This window comes from Dermacentor andersoni, chromosome 10, assembly GCF_023375885.2.
Source record: "Dermacentor andersoni chromosome 10, qqDerAnde1_hic_scaffold, whole genome shotgun sequence".
Taxonomy (NCBI): Eukaryota; Metazoa; Arthropoda; class Arachnida; order Ixodida; family Ixodidae; genus Dermacentor; species Dermacentor andersoni.
Genome location: NC_092823.1, coordinates 86,751,911 through 86,771,858, shown reverse-complemented (window position 1 = coordinate 86,771,858; position 19,948 = coordinate 86,751,911). Strand labels below are relative to the sequence as shown.

The 19,948-nt window shown below is 45.6% G+C and overlaps 1 protein-coding gene across 2 annotated transcripts in view; it reads right to left on the bottom strand.

The window, feature by feature from the left end:
• Nucleotides 1–2,399: 2,399 nt before the first annotated feature.
• Nucleotides 2,400–19,948, bottom strand: part of KrT95D (phosphofurin acidic cluster sorting protein KrT95D) — a 68,494-nt gene continuing 50,945 nt past the window's right edge. For both annotated transcript variants that reach the window (XM_050191491.3, XM_050191492.3), the window contains exons 14-19: nt 18,581–18,623; nt 14,536–14,659; nt 12,878–12,998; nt 11,491–11,569; nt 7,463–7,576; nt 2,400–2,889 (exon numbers count right to left, since the gene is read on the bottom strand). In XM_050191491.3, the coding sequence (XP_050047448.1) occupies nt 2,771–2,889; nt 7,463–7,576; nt 11,491–11,569; nt 12,878–12,998; nt 14,536–14,659; nt 18,581–18,623 (600 nt within the window). In that variant the 3' untranslated portion in view covers nt 2,400–2,770. The remainder of the gene's footprint in view (nt 2,890–7,462; nt 7,577–11,490; nt 11,570–12,877; nt 12,999–14,535; nt 14,660–18,580; nt 18,624–19,948) is intronic.

Genomic DNA, 19,948 nt, shown 5'->3' with positions numbered 1-19,948 from the left:
CTACTTCGTGAGCTGATCTACTCGAAGCGGCGGACAATATTTGCGCAAAAAATTGAGATGCAAAATCGACTAATTAATAAAAATTCGCTAATTAAGTTTTACTAATTACATTATGGCCCATATTGCAATTTACCCATTCTAGCCGTGGACTTCACAAGGCGGATCCACTTGGAACGAATTTTCAAGATGACACCAGTTTCGAGATATAAATTCCCGAACCTTGCGGAGAAACGCGTTGGCGTTCCAGTTAATTTGTTAACAAAACGTCGTTCCATGCACTGAAGCACGAGTTCTTGTTAATTAGTCGATCTTGCATTTTTTTTTTTTGTTAAAGTAGTGTCCGGCGCTTCGAGTGGACCGGCTCATAAACTAGAATTGAGCTATCTGTCACAGGCAAGCCTTAAAAGTTCTTGAAAGTGTTGCACGAAACACCCGGCCTGTATAATTAAACCTTGATATAACGAAGTCGGTAAAATCGGCCATTTGCTTCGTTATATCAAATTTCTTTCTATTGAAAATCGACCTTATTGCTAGTAAGTATCGCCAACGGACTTTTCTTACACGGACAGGGGCCGCGGAATTTTTCGAATTATCGGGCAATCGAAAAAAAAAAAAAGAGTACATTTGAATGAGAAAACAATTCATTTGGATAAATTTGGCAGTCCGCGAAGAACGATACGGTTTCATGGCCCGGCGGTACGAATTAAGCGAATCCAGCCACGCTTTCGCGTCCACTTGGACGACGTTATCAGGAAACGCATCGGCAGCGGGAAGCGAATGCTTCGGCTGCCTCTCGCTCCGACGGGTCACCGAAACTCGAGATTAAGCAACCTCCAATACTAAACGCGCGGCAAGAGAGCTTACATGGAGCCACGCCGTCTCGTCGCACTCGCGCTTTGCACACGTGGCAGATTCCCTCTAAAGCAGGGTGCGCTACTGCGTATGCTCTCACCAGCGCTTACAGCCATGCGCAGCCACGGCCGAGACAGGAGCCTCTCTTTCACGCCTTCCTCGACCGTGGCACCGCCTACACTGCTCGTGCGTAGCAACGGCGCCAACATGCGCTCCTCGAGCAAAAATGGCGCTGATGCACGGCGCGAGGGCCCACGTGATGCTATTAGGCCAATAGCGACGCGGCGTCGGCAAGAGCGAGCGAGGAGGAGCCGGCATTCTTCAAAGTGAGACACTACTTTACAAAGTTTAAGGGGTTTTCGGCGCACCAACTTAGCCCCCACTCCGCCCTCTCACGCGCTTGACCACGTCACCGCGAGCGAGCTCCCCCCCATCGGGAAGGCGGCACTCGTGAAGTCATCTTTCTTACCCTCGCACCTAAAGCACAAAGTGCGCGATAGGATCTTATCGCACTTGGACTTTATACAGAACATGATTCTGCTCCACTTCGGCGGTCGCTCTTGTCACACGGCACGTGATTCTAGGCACGTTTGCAAGCAGCCGCTTGCAATCAAATCCTTTTACCACCTGCGTCCGCGTCAGTTTCAATTTATTGTCGGCATTCCTGTGCGGCTGCAGTGAAATTCCATTCCACTGAAATCGCACACACACCCTTCGTTATATTGAGGTCGTAAACATTTTCTATGGACATGAGGTTATGAAAAGTTAAACACTGTTATATCGAGAATTTCGTTACACTGAGGTTTAAATGTATCTCGGAAGTATAAAATCGAGACAGACATTGTTCCTGCAAAAGAAATGACTTCTAGCTGATGCTTCTCGGGACACTTGACTTGGGATGTCTCCCCTATACACGCTGACCAGGAGTGAATCCGCGACCTCGAGCTTAGCAGCACAATGCCGTAGCTACTGGACAACCATCGCTGGTTGTCACGACCACATAACTCCACTAATGGGGATAATTAGAAATATTCGGCTCAGTGTTGAGGGACAATATCCGCCGGATGGAAAAAGAAGGTGCACAAAGTTCATACGTCCGCAGAGGGAGTTGGAGAACATTGTTCAGGGCACCTTCATTCGTTTGTGGCGTGTGCGCCTCCTCTACGTCCCAATCCCGCAACCAACTCGCCCATTTAAAAGCACTACTTACTGTTCAGCGCCTCTGCAAAGTTTACCACTCAATATGGACATGCACAAACTAGCGCGAGTGAGATTCGTAGCTCTCACGTGGGCAATGCTTACAAACACATCTAGGCTGGGTGGGCACCACTGCCAACAGGGCCCCATGTGGCATAGGCACTCTTCGGGAAATTTTCGGTCACCTCTATTTGCAACAAAATTATTCTAGCCACTGTGCCAAAAGCATGATTTAATGCAAGCCCACTACCATCGCCCTTTCCTGCTAGTTGCAAGGAAGCTGCTAGATGCAAGAGCATTAAGGATGTCGCTTACCTTGAGGGCACTAGAAAACGAAGCAAAACTCCACGTAATGTACACAATCATTTTATTCAATCGCTATTGTGCGTAGCTGCACGTGGGCAGCGCCCTTGCGCAGATCGAGCCTCGCGCAAACACACAGGGTTCGATTCCATAGTCGGCGCTGCGCACACTTAACTACGCCGCTCGCAGCATCGCACACTGGACGGCTGCTCACGGGGGTCATGGGATGACGTATCGTACGCTTCCAGAGCACTGTACAAAACACACAACAGCAGACCGGCATATAAGAAGAAGAGAATCACGTGGGTGGGGAAACAATCAACACTAACAGGCGCTGAGGAGCAGGCAATAAATAGGCTAGTCAATAAATAGGGGCCAGGATCAGGTGGATGCAGGGAAGAGTGGGGGTGTGGGTTGGTCAGTGGGCCGGCTCGGGGGCGACGTAGAGGCCGATGGGAAAGTATTTGATGTGTGTCTGCCACTGGGCGCTCAGCTGGAAGAACTTGACGCCTGTCCACTCTACACCATCGATGGACACTGCAGAAAATGCAGGAAAGCCAGAGCACACAAATCAATGTGTGTGCTTCGAACATTGCCACAACACTCACAGCAAACATCTATATCGAACACGGATATAAATAATTATCGGACATAATAAAGTAAACCTACATGGCTCCTCACCGATACCAATGTGTAACGAACCTCATGGATACGATCCCATTACGTAGAATTTCCCAGTGCCAACGTTTGCAATTGAGAACAAAAAAAATTACCCATTTGAGTTAAGCTTATTTTTTACCGGTTCGTATGTTCCTGCAAAAAAAGAAGACAACAAAAAACGACTTCGGTACCAACATTCAATACATGGACAAAGTGTGATCGTATGACACATTTTCGTGGCCGCTAGACGCCATGTAAACAAGAAAATGTGTCAGGAGCGCGCAATCAAGAGCAGTAGCCGCCAGCCGCGGCAGCTTCACCACAATACTCGCCTACCCGGCCCACATGAAAACACCGGCATGCACTCAGTTTCTTATTCCGGTACCAGCAAATCTCCTTCCGGGTCCTCACACGCCGCATCCACAGCTATCGCCGCCAACCTTATAGCGATAAGCACCTTCACCTTTTGTATTGCAGTGTGGTGGGCGTAGTGCCGTCAGAAGCGTACTGCGTGCTTTTAGTATGCAATAACCCAAATGAGCTGCCATTCCCTGCTGCAGGTGACGTGATGCGAGCATCACGTTTTGCTCCGGCAGCGTCCGGCGGCACCCACTAGCTCGATTTCGTTTTGATTTCCCATCACCGTCCTAAAAGATTGCACAGTAAGAAAACAACAAGACATGTCTCAGGCTTCCAGAGCCCCACCAGCTCAACACGCGTCGGCGCCTTGTGCCGCAATGCTTCACGCTACGCAGATGTAAACTACAGTTGAGTCTGTCTAATTTTTTACTCACTTCAGATTGTATGTTTTTCCAGTTAGTACGTCTTCCCTCGCATTTTTTTTCCGAAACGTATCAATGAGGTTCTACTTTATTTGCTTATAGTGAGTATCGGACACAGAATGAAGGTATTTTAGAGTAGGATATGGCTCGCCTGTTACAAGGTTCAAGCTTACCATGTTACCAGCAGAACTTGATTGAGGATACTAGAACCACTAAACGAGTTTGCAATGGCAACATTATTTCAAAGTATTTTCATTCATTCTGCAGAAAAACGTTCATTTTACATTTCATGCCAGAACTGCAGTGCCAGTACATCAAGCTAAGTCACGCATCTCAAAGTACATTTGAATCTCATTGCAACGAAGTCGCGTCGGGCACAAAATACCTTCGTTATATCTATATACGTTCACGCGTGTACGCAGATATTGGCAGGAAGAACATCACGATCGCGTCTATGCAAACGAAACTCAAGCGGGGGTTAACAAAGGTCTCCTGCAGATATTGATGGCCCGTCGGCATATTGTCGTCCTGATACGAATTGAGCAAAAATAAATGTACACGCACATGCTCGGCATTGCTGGGAATATGAAACCGTGCGACTGCTGTTACCATGCAAGAACAGCACTTTGGCTTGCTGACTGCAGTCCAACCAGGCAAGCCACTAGGCCAAAACACGCATGTATGTAAGTATGTCATTTCAAGTTGATATTGCCGAGTTTTTCCGCCGGCAGACTTTTCAGACAGGCAGGGCATCGCATGTGGATCCACACTCAACTACAATGGCCGTTAGTCTAGCTGGTGCGTCTTATTTCATGCTCGATTAAGGAACAGTTTATGAGTACAAACATATTGATGGCAAGCTTCCAGTGGCGGCTTATCACCAGCCACTCTGCCTGCCGCACTGCTTAGGCCACTAGGCCTAACCAGCGCCCTTTCATTAGAATTGGCACCTAAAGTTGCAGTTTCATACCAATCGACGTGATGGCAACTTTGCTTATGGCTGCCACGTTTGTAGCATTTCATGCCCAAGAGGTCTTTCAGCGTTTCAAATTTCGTTTATTAGTATTCCAATGTTAGAGGTGAATGGTGGCGCCGCGGGGAAGTCCGAAAAACCTGCCGGCTGTTCTATCTGACATTTGTGCTCCCAAAATACACATTTTGAATCAGCGGCAAAGAAAAAATTTACTTTGCCACAAACGACCCAATAATTCGTTATATTCATGTTCATTAAACTGTGCTTTGACTGCGTTTTCTCCATTTTGCCCTGTTCTAGTGAGGAAAAATTTCTCTATTATTCCTAGATTGAGCCCTTGGTTCTGCGACAATGTCAAATAGTCCTTATTTACCCATACACAATTACCTAGATGGGGAAAGACAGGTCAAAATATATGACGTCATGGCGAGGCGTTGTGGAGACATCCATGCAGTGTCGCCACCAGTCTCATTTTTGTGTCTTATACCCCTGTCAAGCTGGCAAGTTCAATGCAATTACGGGGAAGTGCATTTCGGGACCTTGAGTGACACTTTAGACTACGCAGTGCTAAACAGGAAAACGGAGCACACTCGCAGTAAAAAAAAAAAAATTGCTGACAGCCTAAGAGCGCGTTTCTTGAAGATGTAATTTAAAAAGACAAAGCACTTCTAAAAAGTTATTGTTTTATGTTGTACTATAAGTAAAAACAGCCATAATGTACATTTTGTCCACAAGAAACGCAAATATTTTTATTATAAGAGTGTTACAAGTGAATGCCGACCAAGACTAATGTCTAGCCGATCCAGAACAACATGGTGGCGTGCGACGAGACTGCATTTGATCCTGCTAAATCAGAATATGAGCGAGTTCTGCTCTAATTATTTTGTTAAAAGCTGTTCAAGAAATAAACTGAACTTATGTGCCCTTTTTTTATGCATTACATTTTGTAACATTCAAACCGCTGGCAGCGAGGCTACGCACTCGGCCAGCAAAGTGCATTCCATGAACACGACTCCGACCGGAGCGCACTCTTCGCCAAGTACACTCCAATTGCGACGTTTAGATTTTTAACACAGCCCAGTGTTCCATTTCTGATATGCTGGAGTGAAGCGTCAGCTGCAGATAGTTAAAAAGAACCAATTAGTACAATAATAACTACTTTACTCATTAAGTTCAAATTCAAATAACATTTAAGTGTTTTCTTCTACACTATACAAGCTATTTGTGGCGTGCGACTCAGGTGTGCGCAATTTCATTTATTGACATTATCCATATGCACATATGCTCTCGCATTTAGTTTTCAACTCTAGAAATGTATACAATCACTTGTTTATAACAGATGTTAAGCTAAAAAGCTGTGCTTAGTTCTTTGTCCTCCCTGCCAAGACATTGGCAGGAACCCCACCAAGCTTGTGTTGTAGCAGCGTCTTCTTGTCCAACATTAAATTTTTCTTTCTAAAGAGGATGTAATTCCAAATAAAAGATTTTGAATATAAGCCTCAGTCTGACAAAAAGTGGCAGCACTGGTGGAAGGCATTAAACCTCGGGCTTCCATAGGGCGGCAACAAAAGGAGACAGTGAACAGCAACATGGCACCCATAGTCAAAGAGGCTCTAAGAATGCATGGTGGCACAAACAAAAGGAAAATTGCTTTAATAAATACTATACCTGCCAAATTGTGAATAAAAATTTTTTTAAAAATCCTGCAGACACAAAGCTGACAAAGGGGTGGGGGGAGATATCACACAATTTCTAATGTTCAGCTGGTTGTTATTGGGCACTCTAGTGCGCCGTGACCCACGACTCCGTATTGAGCTGGTTGAAATGGAGCGCTCAAAACACGTCTGGCTGGTTCCATCTGTGCAATTGGACCCAAAGGAGAGAGCTCACAGACACTCCAACAAGCTGCTCCGACACTTCCATCACAGTGGCTTAGAGATCTTGCCAAGCTTTGATCACGTGATGGCAGCCATATGTCGAGTGGCAAAGTGGAAGTTGCCATATTTCTCAAGTTTGCACTGCAGTCGCGTAATTGTGGAATTTGCATATTGATCCGTTTCGGTCACTCCAGGCATGTTTGGCAAAGGTGCTCCGCCTCTGGCTTGGACGGAGAGTGGATACAGACTTGAGTGCTCTGAGGCAGAGCCTTCAAACATCCGGCCAATACCAGTAGTCTTTCCTGAGCACACAACTCTTGTGTGGGGACGTATGAACTTTATTAGCAATGATTTACCTTTACGTGTAGCATACAAGCGGCGGCAAACTTGAGACAGCACAGACTGACAAGCAACACATTTTTAGATCATAGTGACTTTTCCAGAGACACTGGTGTTGCCGATTCCGCCTGCTACAGGAACTTCTCTGAATGACCTACCCACAAGCAAGTGCCCCTCTGGTGTCCTTGCAGTGCCAGAAGACTTCTACGGGTTTGATCAGAGACCAGTGGGCCAAACATTTTCAGGAACAGAAGATCTCGTAAGATTTGACACAACACATTTCGTAAAACCATAGAACAAGCCCCGATATGAAGTTTATAAAACAAATTTGGGAGAGTAGGCGTGCATGAAGTAGCATCAAGTTTAACAATGTTTCTGCAATTTTTCATTTTTTGGCACCCTGTCGCAGCTCATGTTCAACACGACTGTTTGGCTGATGCGAATGAGCTTATGTCAAACGTCCGTCCATCCCCTCTCACCTCTGAGCGGCGGTTGCAGGTTGCGGCACGAACAGATGAGTCGCTGCACGCCTTCGACTTGTTGGCAGCGTTTCGCTTCCCGCTCACCTTCCTTCTTCTTACCCAGGCGCATGACTGCACACGATCAGCGTTATCATTATTAAAGAGACAGGAAGATGAAGAACAAACACAGACAGAGGCTGGCAACTGTGTCCAAAAAGGCCACAGTGGCTCACCTAAAGAAAGCGGGAAGACAAGAAGATTCACGAAGAATCGAGAAAGAGTAGATGGAGAGAGATCGCACAATCACGAATGTACAGTGCTGAGCTGTTCAAATGTGATACATATAACACATGCCTGCCGAGGCTATTGGCACTGCTGGTGGGCACTAGAGACAGGGAGCTAATGCATGGTGGTGTACGAAGAAAGCAATAGCCTTTGTTATGCATAGTGACTGAACTTGGTCTCCCAGCGATCACCCAGTGCTCCCTGGTGGCGCTAAAAGTACCATAATGTATGCTGATTTTCATGTTTGGATCCTTATGCACTGTACATACACATACTAGACGCACGAGGTATCTGAAGATGTCGCTTCGAATTGTCATCGACATTAACGCTTTTATTCGTCTTCGCTGACCAAACAACTTCTCTCATCAATAAAGAGCATTTCTTCCGATAGAGCAAACATTCATTCCGACACAGTGGATTGCATTGCCTTATGTGCTGGTTGCAGCAACTTCAAGACCACCACGTTCTCCAATATAACAAATTCCGACATTTTCTGGGTGAGACAACAGCTTATGGCCAATCATCATCTGTGACAAAAGATGTATAAGTGCTGCCAGTGGCAAGACGTCATTCAGACTGTTTAGTTTCTCCACCAGGTGGAGGCCATTGTGAGCAGGAACACTGAAAAGCCTATGATGGCCACTGCGGAGCAGCTTTAGGTGATGGAGTCAACAGTAAGAATTCCTGTTCATGAGGATATTAGGTGCCACTCTTTAGTAATGGTCTGCTTGCTTCCCACAAGGCCAGTGACAGAAGAGGGCCTGCCTGTGAATTTCTGCGTGCTCAATGTGAAATTCTACTTTTCAATATTTAAACCTGCTACAAGTTATCTATTGGGAGTGCCAACTATGGGAGTCACAGCGCATACAATCTTGTGTGAATAAAATTGAAACAGGGCAATTCAGGCACAAGCATGGCTCAAGCATAAAAAATGTCAGACCTCTGTTGAAGGGACACTAATTGCAAATACAGTCTGCACTCATTACAATGGGCAACGTACAACAGACTTTCGGATATAACAGACCATATTTAAACTTTAGTTTGGTCTGCGTATTTTATTAACGCAACAAAGTTTGCTTTTAATGGGCCGTGCTACAATGAACTATCGGCTACAGCGGACAGAATTAGTGGCAATTTTTGTCAAAATCGAGGGTATATAATGGACTTTTGCCGTGTCGACACGGGCTGGCAACTGACTTGCTAGGGTCAGTCGATGATGGCGGCTCAACATCTCGCGCGGGAGGAAGGGGGAGAGGAAAACGGGGCAAAAGAGCTTCGTCTTTCGCACGCGAGGTATGGGGAGGGGGAGGCGAAGGAATGAGCGGATGTTCTAGTCCAGTGGATGCTGTTAACGGTGCGGCTGCGCGGGCACCGTATCTTGAAAGTGATCTGCAATGTGGACAAAGTGTGCCTGGTGCCGGCAGCGCTGTACAATGAAACCTCGTTATAACGAACAGTTAAAAGGTCGGAAATTAGTTCGCTATATCCATGATTCGTAATATAAAATTTCGTAAAAAATACATGCAAGAGGAGCAAAATTCAATCAGAGAAGGCACAGCAACTCGAACGATGCTTACTTGGGTCACGTTCATTTATTTACGCACAAAGAACTGCGTTATCGCGGCCTGCTTCTTGGTGTTGATCGCATTCCGTATCACGCCCTGTTCCACAGTTTGCAAACACTCAACAAGGGCAAACCCACTGCCCTCAATAGCACTGCAGTGGAGGCGCAGTAAATCCTGAACGTTTGCTGCGCCGCACAGCACACTTGTAGTGCAACAAAGCCTGCCGCCTGCTATTAAAGTGAGGTAGGGCTTGGCGTCGCGAAGTTCGTTATATCCGTTTTATGCCAAACCGCGTTCGCTATAGGAAGTTAAAAATACATGTGTTTGACAAAAATATTTCGGAAGAGTTCGATATATTCAATAATTCGTTATATGCGTGTTCGTTATATCGAGGTTTGACTGTATGTGCCGTGCTTTCGACTTAGTTCGCACTGAAGCGAGAGACAGCATGAAGGCGAATTCGCTCCCTGCTGCTGCACTTATCTTGCTCAATTTGCTATCGCAATCGATGTTTTATCTTTTGGGCGCAATTGCGACTTTTCTTGCTTGTTTTTTTATTTTGGACGTTCGTCACTCACTCTTTGCAATAAAGTTGTTAGACTTTGCGACGAAAGTTTTGGAAGTGAGGCATCATAAAACAGATGTTCTTTGTCGGCTTATCATCGTCCACTGTAACGAGAGTCGACTGTATTAGGTCAAGCTAATCACGAACAGAGAATTAGTAAGCCGGAAATTGAGGAAAATGCTGGTCATGAGTAAAGAATCCACCAGGACATTCAAGTACTTGCCCGACGACGGAGGTATTCCTCGTTTAAATTCTGTCACCAGTACTCAACCACTCGTTATAAAAACATCATTGTATTGCATTATAAGATGAAAGAAAATGCTACTTGTCCTATTCTACTTCATATATAGAAAAAGGAACTTTGAGAAAAATGTTTCCTTTTCGCTCGACTCTACGACGCCTGTGCTTTTGCGTTTCAGTAGTTGCGTTATCACATAGTGCTGCGCTGATCTTTATGGCTCGCGAAACTCGCACAAACTGCACATAGCAGGGAATTCTATTTCCATGTGATGTTGCGGGATGCCCGAACGGTCCACGCCACTTGACCAAAAGCAACTGCAGCGGCGAATCCATCGCTCTGTCATGGCTTGTCTCTCCATGGCCACACATTTTCGTTTTGTGCAAAAAAAAGTCATACCGCATCTTTTGGGCACCGTTTTATTCACCGACGTTAGCAAAGGGCAGTGATGGCATAACTATCACCACTCCCCGGTTGGGTGGCGGGAGATTTGAATTGTGATAAATGTACTCACTCTTCCGAAGCAATTTTCTCTAAAGTCGTTTCTTGGCACAAAACAAGTGTTGGGGCCCTATAATGTAAAACTATTCCAGTATGTTTCTGTTCCAATACCCTGATGTCAAATTTGCGTAACCGCCAATGCAAGCATCAGGCGTTCACCCGCACGGTTGTGCGAACAGACCAATCAAACACTCTCCTCGTTCATAGGAGGTCACTTTTGTTGGCTTGAAAAATGAATAACATTGCCTATGCGGAGTGGCTTGTCTTATCTAATTGGCTGACAAGAAGGGAGGAGCACACTCAAGTGGAGAGAGATTTGATAGGGACGAGCCGCTGCACTGAAAATCGATAACTGGATGAAGAGGGTGGTGCCGGTGTGTGAAGAGGATGGTGACGGAGGGCTGATTGAAGAATTGTAATAGAAAAGTTTGGAATAGTTTTATGTTATAGCGCCCATGGAAAGTTTCTTGAATGGCATTTAAACAGTCCACGTCAACTTAGTACTTGCCTTTAGTGTCTCTTTAATGGGTTTCACATAAGGGTCCCATTTGTTTGCGGCTACAAAGGATGGTAGATTGCATATGTAAGTTATAATTGTGCATGCCAAATGCATTTTCTACATCAAACAGAATCTACAAATTTTGTTTATCTTATTTGAACTTTTTTGTCAAAGTTTAGTTAGCTCAGGACTGTACAGTGTGCACTGAAAGTAGGTAGAGCACACTTTATCTGTGTCGTTATGCACATTACAACTTGACGTAGGCGCGCATCGTTAATGAAACAAGCACAACAATAACAGCACTTGTTTTCACGTGACCAAAGTACACCTTTTAAAAGGTGCAAGAACTTTCCAGCCGGCCACATGGACAAAGACGAAGAAGCGAGGACTCACTCTTTTGCTTCTTCTCTCTTGTGACATAGCTCAAACTGAGGCAGGGGCCAAGCATCTCAGAGACTGCCAGCCGCCACACCTGCATTTAGAGGGATCCACACGATGGCCTCAGATGGCACATGCAACACCACAACACTCAAAGCTGACCAACAGAGAACCGAGACAACAGCTAAGGCAGGTGCGCACTATGAATGCTTCTTCCTGACCTCTCATGGCAATCTTTCAACCCTGAAAATATCTTGCATTCTACTGAACCATTCAGCGGAAGCTGTAGGAATGTGCTGCATTTTTGCACACACAAGCTACACTGATATAAAACAGAGCACCTCTAATGACAATCTTTAGAGAAAAAGAAAGCAAGCGCAAACAACCATGCACGAACGCAAAAACTGTCGACAAACGTAACCCAGCACAATCCTTGGCACAATTTTTTTTAATGTTTCATTCGCCTTTCCTCTCACTCTCTGTCAAAGTATGATGCAACTTCACCGCACCACGAAGTGCACTTCATCATCATCATCTTCTATTTTATGTTTTAACTAGAGGACGAAGGCGTCTCCAGCAGTCTCAAATTACCCTCGTGCCTATGCCAGCAAATTTCATAATTGGCACACCACCTAATTCTTTACTCTCTCAAACTACAGTTTCTTTCTGTTGGCCCTTCATTCCATCCTCTAAAAAACAATCGGCTAACTGCCTTACGAAACACATAACCTGCACAAATCCACTTCCATTAAATGTCAACTTGTCTACCTGTTTTTACTTTCCAATCGCATTTATTCGCAAATTTTTAGTTCAACTCAGGCTTCACTGTAATGTGAATGGTGTCTTCATGGCAGAGATCAATTTGTCTTTAGGTAAGGCAACACTGTTGTACACTTTATGCCTCAGCAAAGCAGAGTTCTAAGGCAAAATCTATGTGCAATCCTCTATCAAACCTTGCACTTATAGTTCTTGAGTTTCGCATAGAATCAGCACAGCAACGAGACAATTACAGCAACAAGTCATGCAACAAGGCACAGAAAGAGATCGTTAACAGATAGCAATGCTAACAGTTTTCATCAAATTTACATCCCTCAATATTACAAAACTGTATTGCCACATGATGGGCAAATAAATACAGAAGCAAACTCACCAATTTCATTTATGTATTCAAGGTATCTTTCTATGCTCAACTTTACTTAACTTGCGAAGTACTGCTAAAGTAACCTTGCACAGTACTAGCCAAGTGCTCTAAGTCGTCACCATGGTCATAGCTAAGTAAACTTGCACAGAACTAGTGAAGTACTCTCACTAGCCATCACAGTGTCAGGTAAAGTAGGCTCCAACATGCTGCACTTGAAAGAGAACATTCTCCGTATAAATTTTTTGTTAGCAGGTTTTTCACCTGCAGTGACCGGAAGGTGCCCTTGAGGGAGAAACGACAGGGTTCGGCGCCTCCTTTTCGTTGCAGGGTCCAGTAGTCCAGCTGGAGTTCCATGGCCTCACATGGACTCCATGTGCCACCCCTGCACACATAGCACATAACAATTCTTTTTTCACTATACTAGGTAGGAAGACTGGGGGTTGCATTATTGGCTGATCAAGGAAATTAAATGCCACTGAAGTTGTCTGTTCACCTTTCAAAAAAGAAAGCCATCATCATTCGCTGACATAATTATAAGCTGACAAAGGCAATAGTTAAGGCATTCTATATTTGCAAAAAAAAAAATTACAACCATTCCACTCTGAAGATGGAATGGCAGCGAAAGCTGATGACAGTCAAAGCTCTCAAATGATAAGCAAAGTACTTTCGCTGCCATTCCATCTTAACAGAGCGGAATGGTTGCCCGGGCTAATGATTGTCATTTTCGTTTAGCATAGCGGAAACGTTCTTTGTTGGTGGTCGTGTCGTGCCGACGCCATTTGCATTCTCATTGCTGTTCCATCCGGCGCTCCTCGTACGCATGTTGCTCTTCGGGTGTACAAACTATACGTGTCCGTCCCATCGATTTCTGTTGTTTTCAGCGCCAATACCTCTGCTGCTTATATACTGCGATAACCTTGACATCACGATATTGTTCATGGCGAGCGTTCTAATCTGTTGCTCATTCTTACATCTGCACAGCTGCACTGCACCCGCATAGGCTTGTTCGAAATCGCTGTCTGTTTTTGTTGCCGAATGGCGAAATAGCTATGGAAGGTTAGTCATATCCAGCTTTCACTGTAAAAAAAAAAAATCTTGCAACGGTCAACTATCACTGTCCATATCCCAAAAAAAAGCAACCGACGTTCCTGGGATATTAAAGCCCAAACCACATGTATGCTTGCGGATGCACGCAAGCTCGCATCCGCACGCCCACGCATGCGCAAATGGTGCGGTATGGCTCATATGCGTCGAAACGTGGCGTGATCTCGGGGAACAGCTCCTCTCTGTTATCGCACACTTGGGCTGCCTCGCGTCGGCGCGCCTATGGTGCTGAACATTCAACTCCCAGAGAAGCAGATTTACATCATTCAAGAAAGTGCTTCTTCTTTCCTTTTTGCGCTGACCTAACAGCTACAAATATATAACAATTACATTTATAGATATTGAAGCATTTTGAAACACTGGCGTTAAGAAAGTACGAAGCGACGTCTGCTGAGGCGGCTGAAAGTGAGCCCAGTGAGCGCGTGCTGTCGCGCGTCTTTGTGGATGCAAACCACCATTCCTCGCAAGACGCGGCAGGTGCTAGGCGCGTAGACGCGAGCTTGAGCGCATCCGCAAGCGTACATGTGGTCTCAGCTTAAGGCTTTCTAAAGATGTGTCAGTATTCCTTTAAACGAATGCAACAGATGGTGTGGTTGAGGGTCCTTGAATACCTTTGACAAATGCTTGATGCAGGAGCACTTTCTGCACTCTCCTCCATCGGAATGCCCCTCATGAAATATTAAAACGAACCCATGACCTCGCCAGACCACGCTATGCATAGTTTAAGCTTACTTTCGGATAAGCACTTTTGAATACATTCACAAATTCTCTAAGGGAACAAACAGGGGCAAACTAATAATGACAGGCTGACTGACCCTGATGCAGAGCTGGCCATTTGAGCTGCAGTGGCCACGCCGGTTCCCCCTATACTGGGTGATGACGGCGGTGTTGTGCTCTCGGCAGCTGGGGGAGAACTGCCCAGGCATTCCTCCACATCCACTGCAAATGAAAAGCACGACATCAGACGTGGCCAAGTTTGAACATAAATACAGCATTGCTAGATGCCTTTTTTTTGTCATCTGACCTACTCTACCGTATCTACTCGCCTAATGATCGCACTTTGTTGTAGAAAAAATTGCCACAAATTCAGGGGTGCGATCATTACGTGGGTTAAATTTCCAGTGAAAAGAAACATATTTTTTTCATCCGACATTTGCTGTGAGATGACAACAGGTCAACGAACAGGTGGCTGTCACTGTAACAGTGCGAGACACCAAAACAGAAATGGCGGCCAGTGGAGCAAGCCGAATGCGCTGAACGAGATTCTTTTTCTTTTTGCGAGTACATTACGCCCATTGAAACAGTTTCTTCCATATCAGTAATGAATAATATCGTTAATATCGTCAAGTTTGCGGCAATAATGTAGCCATGTCCACTTTGTGGGGACAGAAACAGACACGGGCGTGCCTAACTGCCAGTAACATAGAAACACATGGCGGGTATGCTGCAGAAACTGCGGCATTTGTCTTCACTACTATCCTAATACAGCACGGTTCCACTAAGGCTGGGCGAATATGTTAGCTGTGTTACAAGCGTCAGCGTATGAATAGGCTACACTTCGTGGCTACTATCGTTGCCGCTCGTGATTTGTTGCAGGCCCACGAGTGCAGACGAGAAGAATCGAAAGGTGCCTTTCTTGTTGTACACAACCATTATAAAGCCTACAAATAATAATGCCAAGGCAAGTTTGGTTGTAGCTTTTTTTTATTTCATGGAAGTGTGGGAAGTGATGAAAGGAATAAAATGGGGCATCTGCTTAAGAATGTTTAGTGCATGCAGGCCATTTGGTATGTCTTGAAGAGTCGTTTGCGTAGCATCCGACAGCATTCAACAGATGGTAAACGCGATCGTCATTAGCTAGACTTGGCACACGACATATTGCTGCAGCAAGTTTGGGGTGCGATCATTACACGGGAAAGAAAGGAAATCAAATTTTGACGACAAAATTCAGGGGTGCGATCATTATGCAAGTAAACACGGTATATAGTTGGCATCGCAAGATGCATGTGATGTTTCATCAACAATGGTTCTCGTGTATACTGTCTCTCATGAATGCTCTATTGTCTGATAGCAACGTGTACGTTGGAGTTGGCTCTTGTTTACCCCATGTCCTTGAAATTCTCTTTCGTAGAACAAACTAGATTTCCCGTTCATTACAGGTTACGTGCGGGAAATTTCATTTGTCCAAGAATGAGCAGAGACATCGTTCTTGCTTGAAAATCTTCAGATTTAAAGTAGCGATTTTTGGCAGATGATGATGTGCGTTCAATACACTCGCCATCCCCAAGCACTGTCAGGACAGACACTGCCAACATTCGGGTCACCAGTGACGTCACCATCAGTGTCAGGCACGCTTGTGTCAACCAGCAAAGTTTGAATCATTGGGTGAGGGACGATTTCAGGATCAAAATAACGAATGTTTTGCCACATAGAAATGAATAGGCAGTGGGCGGGACCTTCAGTTGAGATCGAATTTGCCGAAAAGTCAAATTAATGAAACCCTGCTGCATGATGATACACATTGTATCAGCAGCTTTGCTACACAGTAGATTTCTATTAATTCGACTCTGGTTCATTTGATTTTTCGGTTCCTTCTATCCTGACTGAAGGTCCCGGCCAACACTCGCACATTTATTTGTATGGACCCAAATTTTCCCTTTTCAAACCATAGATTGGACTTTGCCGGATAATTAGAACTTGGCTGGTAATCACACACACAGACAAGCCCAATGATGGCCACCTTGGCAGCATTTGGGGTGCAGGGGATGTGTTGAACACACGTCGTTTCTTGTCTTAAAAGCAGCCCATCTTCAGCCTGCCCTGGGAAGATGTTCAAGCAGTAACCGTAGCTCACAAAGTCTTATAACGATATTTACCCGATTCTAATGCGCGTCCTTTTTTTTTTTCGTTCCAAGAAAATTGGGCCGGAAATTGCCTGCACGGTGCAGTCGGATACGAAAGCAAAACCGCTTTCGTGGCGTTCGTAGGCTTTGCATATGACCATAACGTAGTGTGGCGAAGCAGTCGGATACGAAAACAAAACCACTTTCGCGGCGTTCGTAGGCTTTACACATGACAAGAATGCAGTGTGTCGAAGCTGACTTCAAAAACCAGTGCAGTGAAGCCAACTTGGGGGAATCGGCTTTCATTGTGCAACACATAATTTTCTTGCTAAGAAATTGGGTGCGTGCTAAATTTCTACTCTATTTAGGAGCTTTAATGCAATTTGTACATTAGTTTTTTACTTTGAACCCATACAATATGGGCACAGATTTGATTCGGAGGCGTGCTAGAATCTGGCAAATACTGTCAAACGAATTGGTGGTGTGTTGCCATCTTTTATGCATATTGTCTAATTCGATCCACTTGATAATTAGATCAACTTCATTGGTCCAGCCAGTGTAAAATTAATGGAAATCGACTGTAGTGCTTTATTATCGATTAGGTGCAGTCAAGTGAAGATCCACGTTATTTTTTTTTTTTTTTTTTGAGGGGGAGGGTCTGACTTCGAGATGGTGATTGACGATGCTGATGAACTTTTACGTGCTGGCACGTTTTCTCCCATATACTAGTTATTAAACCTTTGTTGTCACTCCAGAGCAAAAGAACAGTAACAGCTGTGAAGGATAACCTCACAAGTTCGTCAAGTACCATACGCTGGTGCTACAGCAATAAATTTTAAGGGCAGAGGGGGGGGGGGAAGGGCTCAGTACGTCCAAACACACCCCTTGGACCTGCGCATGAGTGCAATGTGTGTCTATAAGACAAACTTAGCGAAGTGAAGTGAAGTGTGAAGATGAAACAAAAGGTCACTTTCCAATCAATAGTAAATGATTAGTAATGGCTCGGGGCGACCTTTCTGTGCAAGCAACTCTTTATTTCATTCACAAAGGGAAAGAAACGAGAAGAAACTCTGACGCAGATTAGCCATTGAGCTGCCATATATTACATCAGGTCCACGAGGCTTGATTCTGCCTCCCTCAAAAATTCACTCAACTGGCTACAATTAAGTTTATGCGACCTGATAACAATAACAACTGAAAAATAAAAACTGGCTTCAGAACAAAGGATGTGTCCACGTATTTCCCACATAAGACCTATTGGTGAATCATGCAGTGTAAAAACTTAGACTTTGAGAATCCGCCAACTTCAGCAGCTCTTATTACTGGCCCTACCCCTATGAGTCCTTTTTTAACTCCAGACATGTTCTCCCCCCATCAGTTGCGAGATTTCAGTGTGCCCAACTGCAATCTGTATTCAGACAAAGTGTTTTCTAATGTCCTACTCTGCGACGATACGATGCATATTGTGCGCTGAAGCACATTGTGGAATGAATAAAGGAGCTTTACACTATTTCCAATTATTTACGTGCCATAGTTTCAAGGGCATAAATCTCTCAAAAGCTCTCCAAGGCCATGTAGGCCACAGCACGCCAGAGCGCAGTCGTGAAAGCTGTGACGTGTCCACCAACGTGTTTGCCTGGACTGGCCAATCGGAGCATCACACGCTTCTCACGCGATGATTGCATAAGGCTGTTGATTGGTTGGCCCTGCGTTGGATGAGGTGATGTTATGCGTGATCCTGTAACGGCCATTCCCAGAAAGAAGTGCAATAGTACAACATTTCGTCGGGAAGCCTCGCTTTCAGGCAGAGGCTTCGCAAGAAAAAGTGGCCCACTTACGGGCTGGCCATCATAAGATGGACCGCCACCTGCCCCGGGCCACTCAGATGGCCTATGCGGGCCGGGTCTGGCCCGCAGGTCTCACTTTGGAATTGCGTGGTCTAGTCTGACAGGTGTCCCAAAGCCATCCCGAAAAAAGCCCAAGCTATTACAAATGGCTCAAAATCAAATGCACTCACCCGACGATGCCCCTCCTCCTTCGGTGACACCGATCCTGACGTCCTGCAATCAAAGGCCACAAAGCACCATGCCGTCAGCACAAGGGCATGACAATGAAAAAAAAAAAAAAAGAAGACCATGCAGAAAGTAACCTTGAACAACTGGCTGATTGACCGATTGAGGAGGAAAGAATAATACAGGGAACTGAACGGCTAAATTTTTCGTTAGTTGCAACCAAATGAAGCCGAAAGACAACGAAGCCAGGGAAAGAATAAGAGAAATTAACTGTTTTTAGAGCGTAGCTCTTTGGTGCCCGTTCCCACGTTGCGCATCGCCGTCGTGCCTTGCTGTAACCAGCTCCATAGCTGGGGCCAGTGCACTGCTCTAGCTGCACGCGCTCCTGGCGCCAGCTCTTGCGCATGGCGTGAGCCTTGCTTTCTTCGCTCCTCCTCCAAAGCCGGATCATGCGTTCTCGCTTATCCTCTCGCCCCTTTCCTCTGCGCAGCGCCGTTGCAGTGACTCTTTCCGCTACTGTCCCCTCCGCCCTCGCCACCCCTTCTCTCGCTGTTACGGCGCTGCCACGGTGCCAGCGACGAGCGCTCCTTGCCGCGTTGCGCGTGATCCACAGCTGTCCGCTTCTCCGTCACGTCTCTTGCTTCCCTGTTTGCATGGCGCATTCTTCAGTGGCATTTATCGCCTCTGGCAATACTTGCGCCTGGCTATCCTTCTCCCACCTCCACTTTTGCACTATACCTCCCCTTACCTGGTGCAGTGCCGCTGTGGTGACTCGAAAGACAGTTATAGCGTTTCATCCCCTTACTTCTACTTCCCACCCCAACCTTGTGCGGCCACATTGAGGCCTATCTGTGAGTGAATGAGTGTGTGACCTCTACTTAATGCCCCTGTTGGCCACCTGTTTCCTCATCCCACATCAAAAGAAAAATTAAATAACTGCTAATCTCCCCCCCCCCCCCCCTCCACAGCAGTGACCCCCTATAAGATGGCGCGATAGTACATCACCGGAGCACCGGCTCGATAGTGGCGGATCACAGTGTGTGCTGCCCAATCCGAAACGCAAAACCGCCTCCGTTCGGCACTGTGTGTTCTGTATGCGGTTGCCTGTTGTTGAAATAAGGGAGCAGCTGCGCTCAAAGATTGCATTACCAAAAAGCGTAATCGTTGGCCAATTTTTTTCATCTTGAGCCAAAACGTCCTTAAATTAGGTCTGAGGGGGTTGCTTGCTGAGACCGCAGGTAACAAGAACATTTGATACCATTATTGCTTATATCTTTACAATTATACTACTCATGCACCTTCGGTAACATGTAGAGGAAAGAAGCCATTACTCAGTCAGGCATGTGGTGCAACCTGATGGCGCCGTTGTCGTG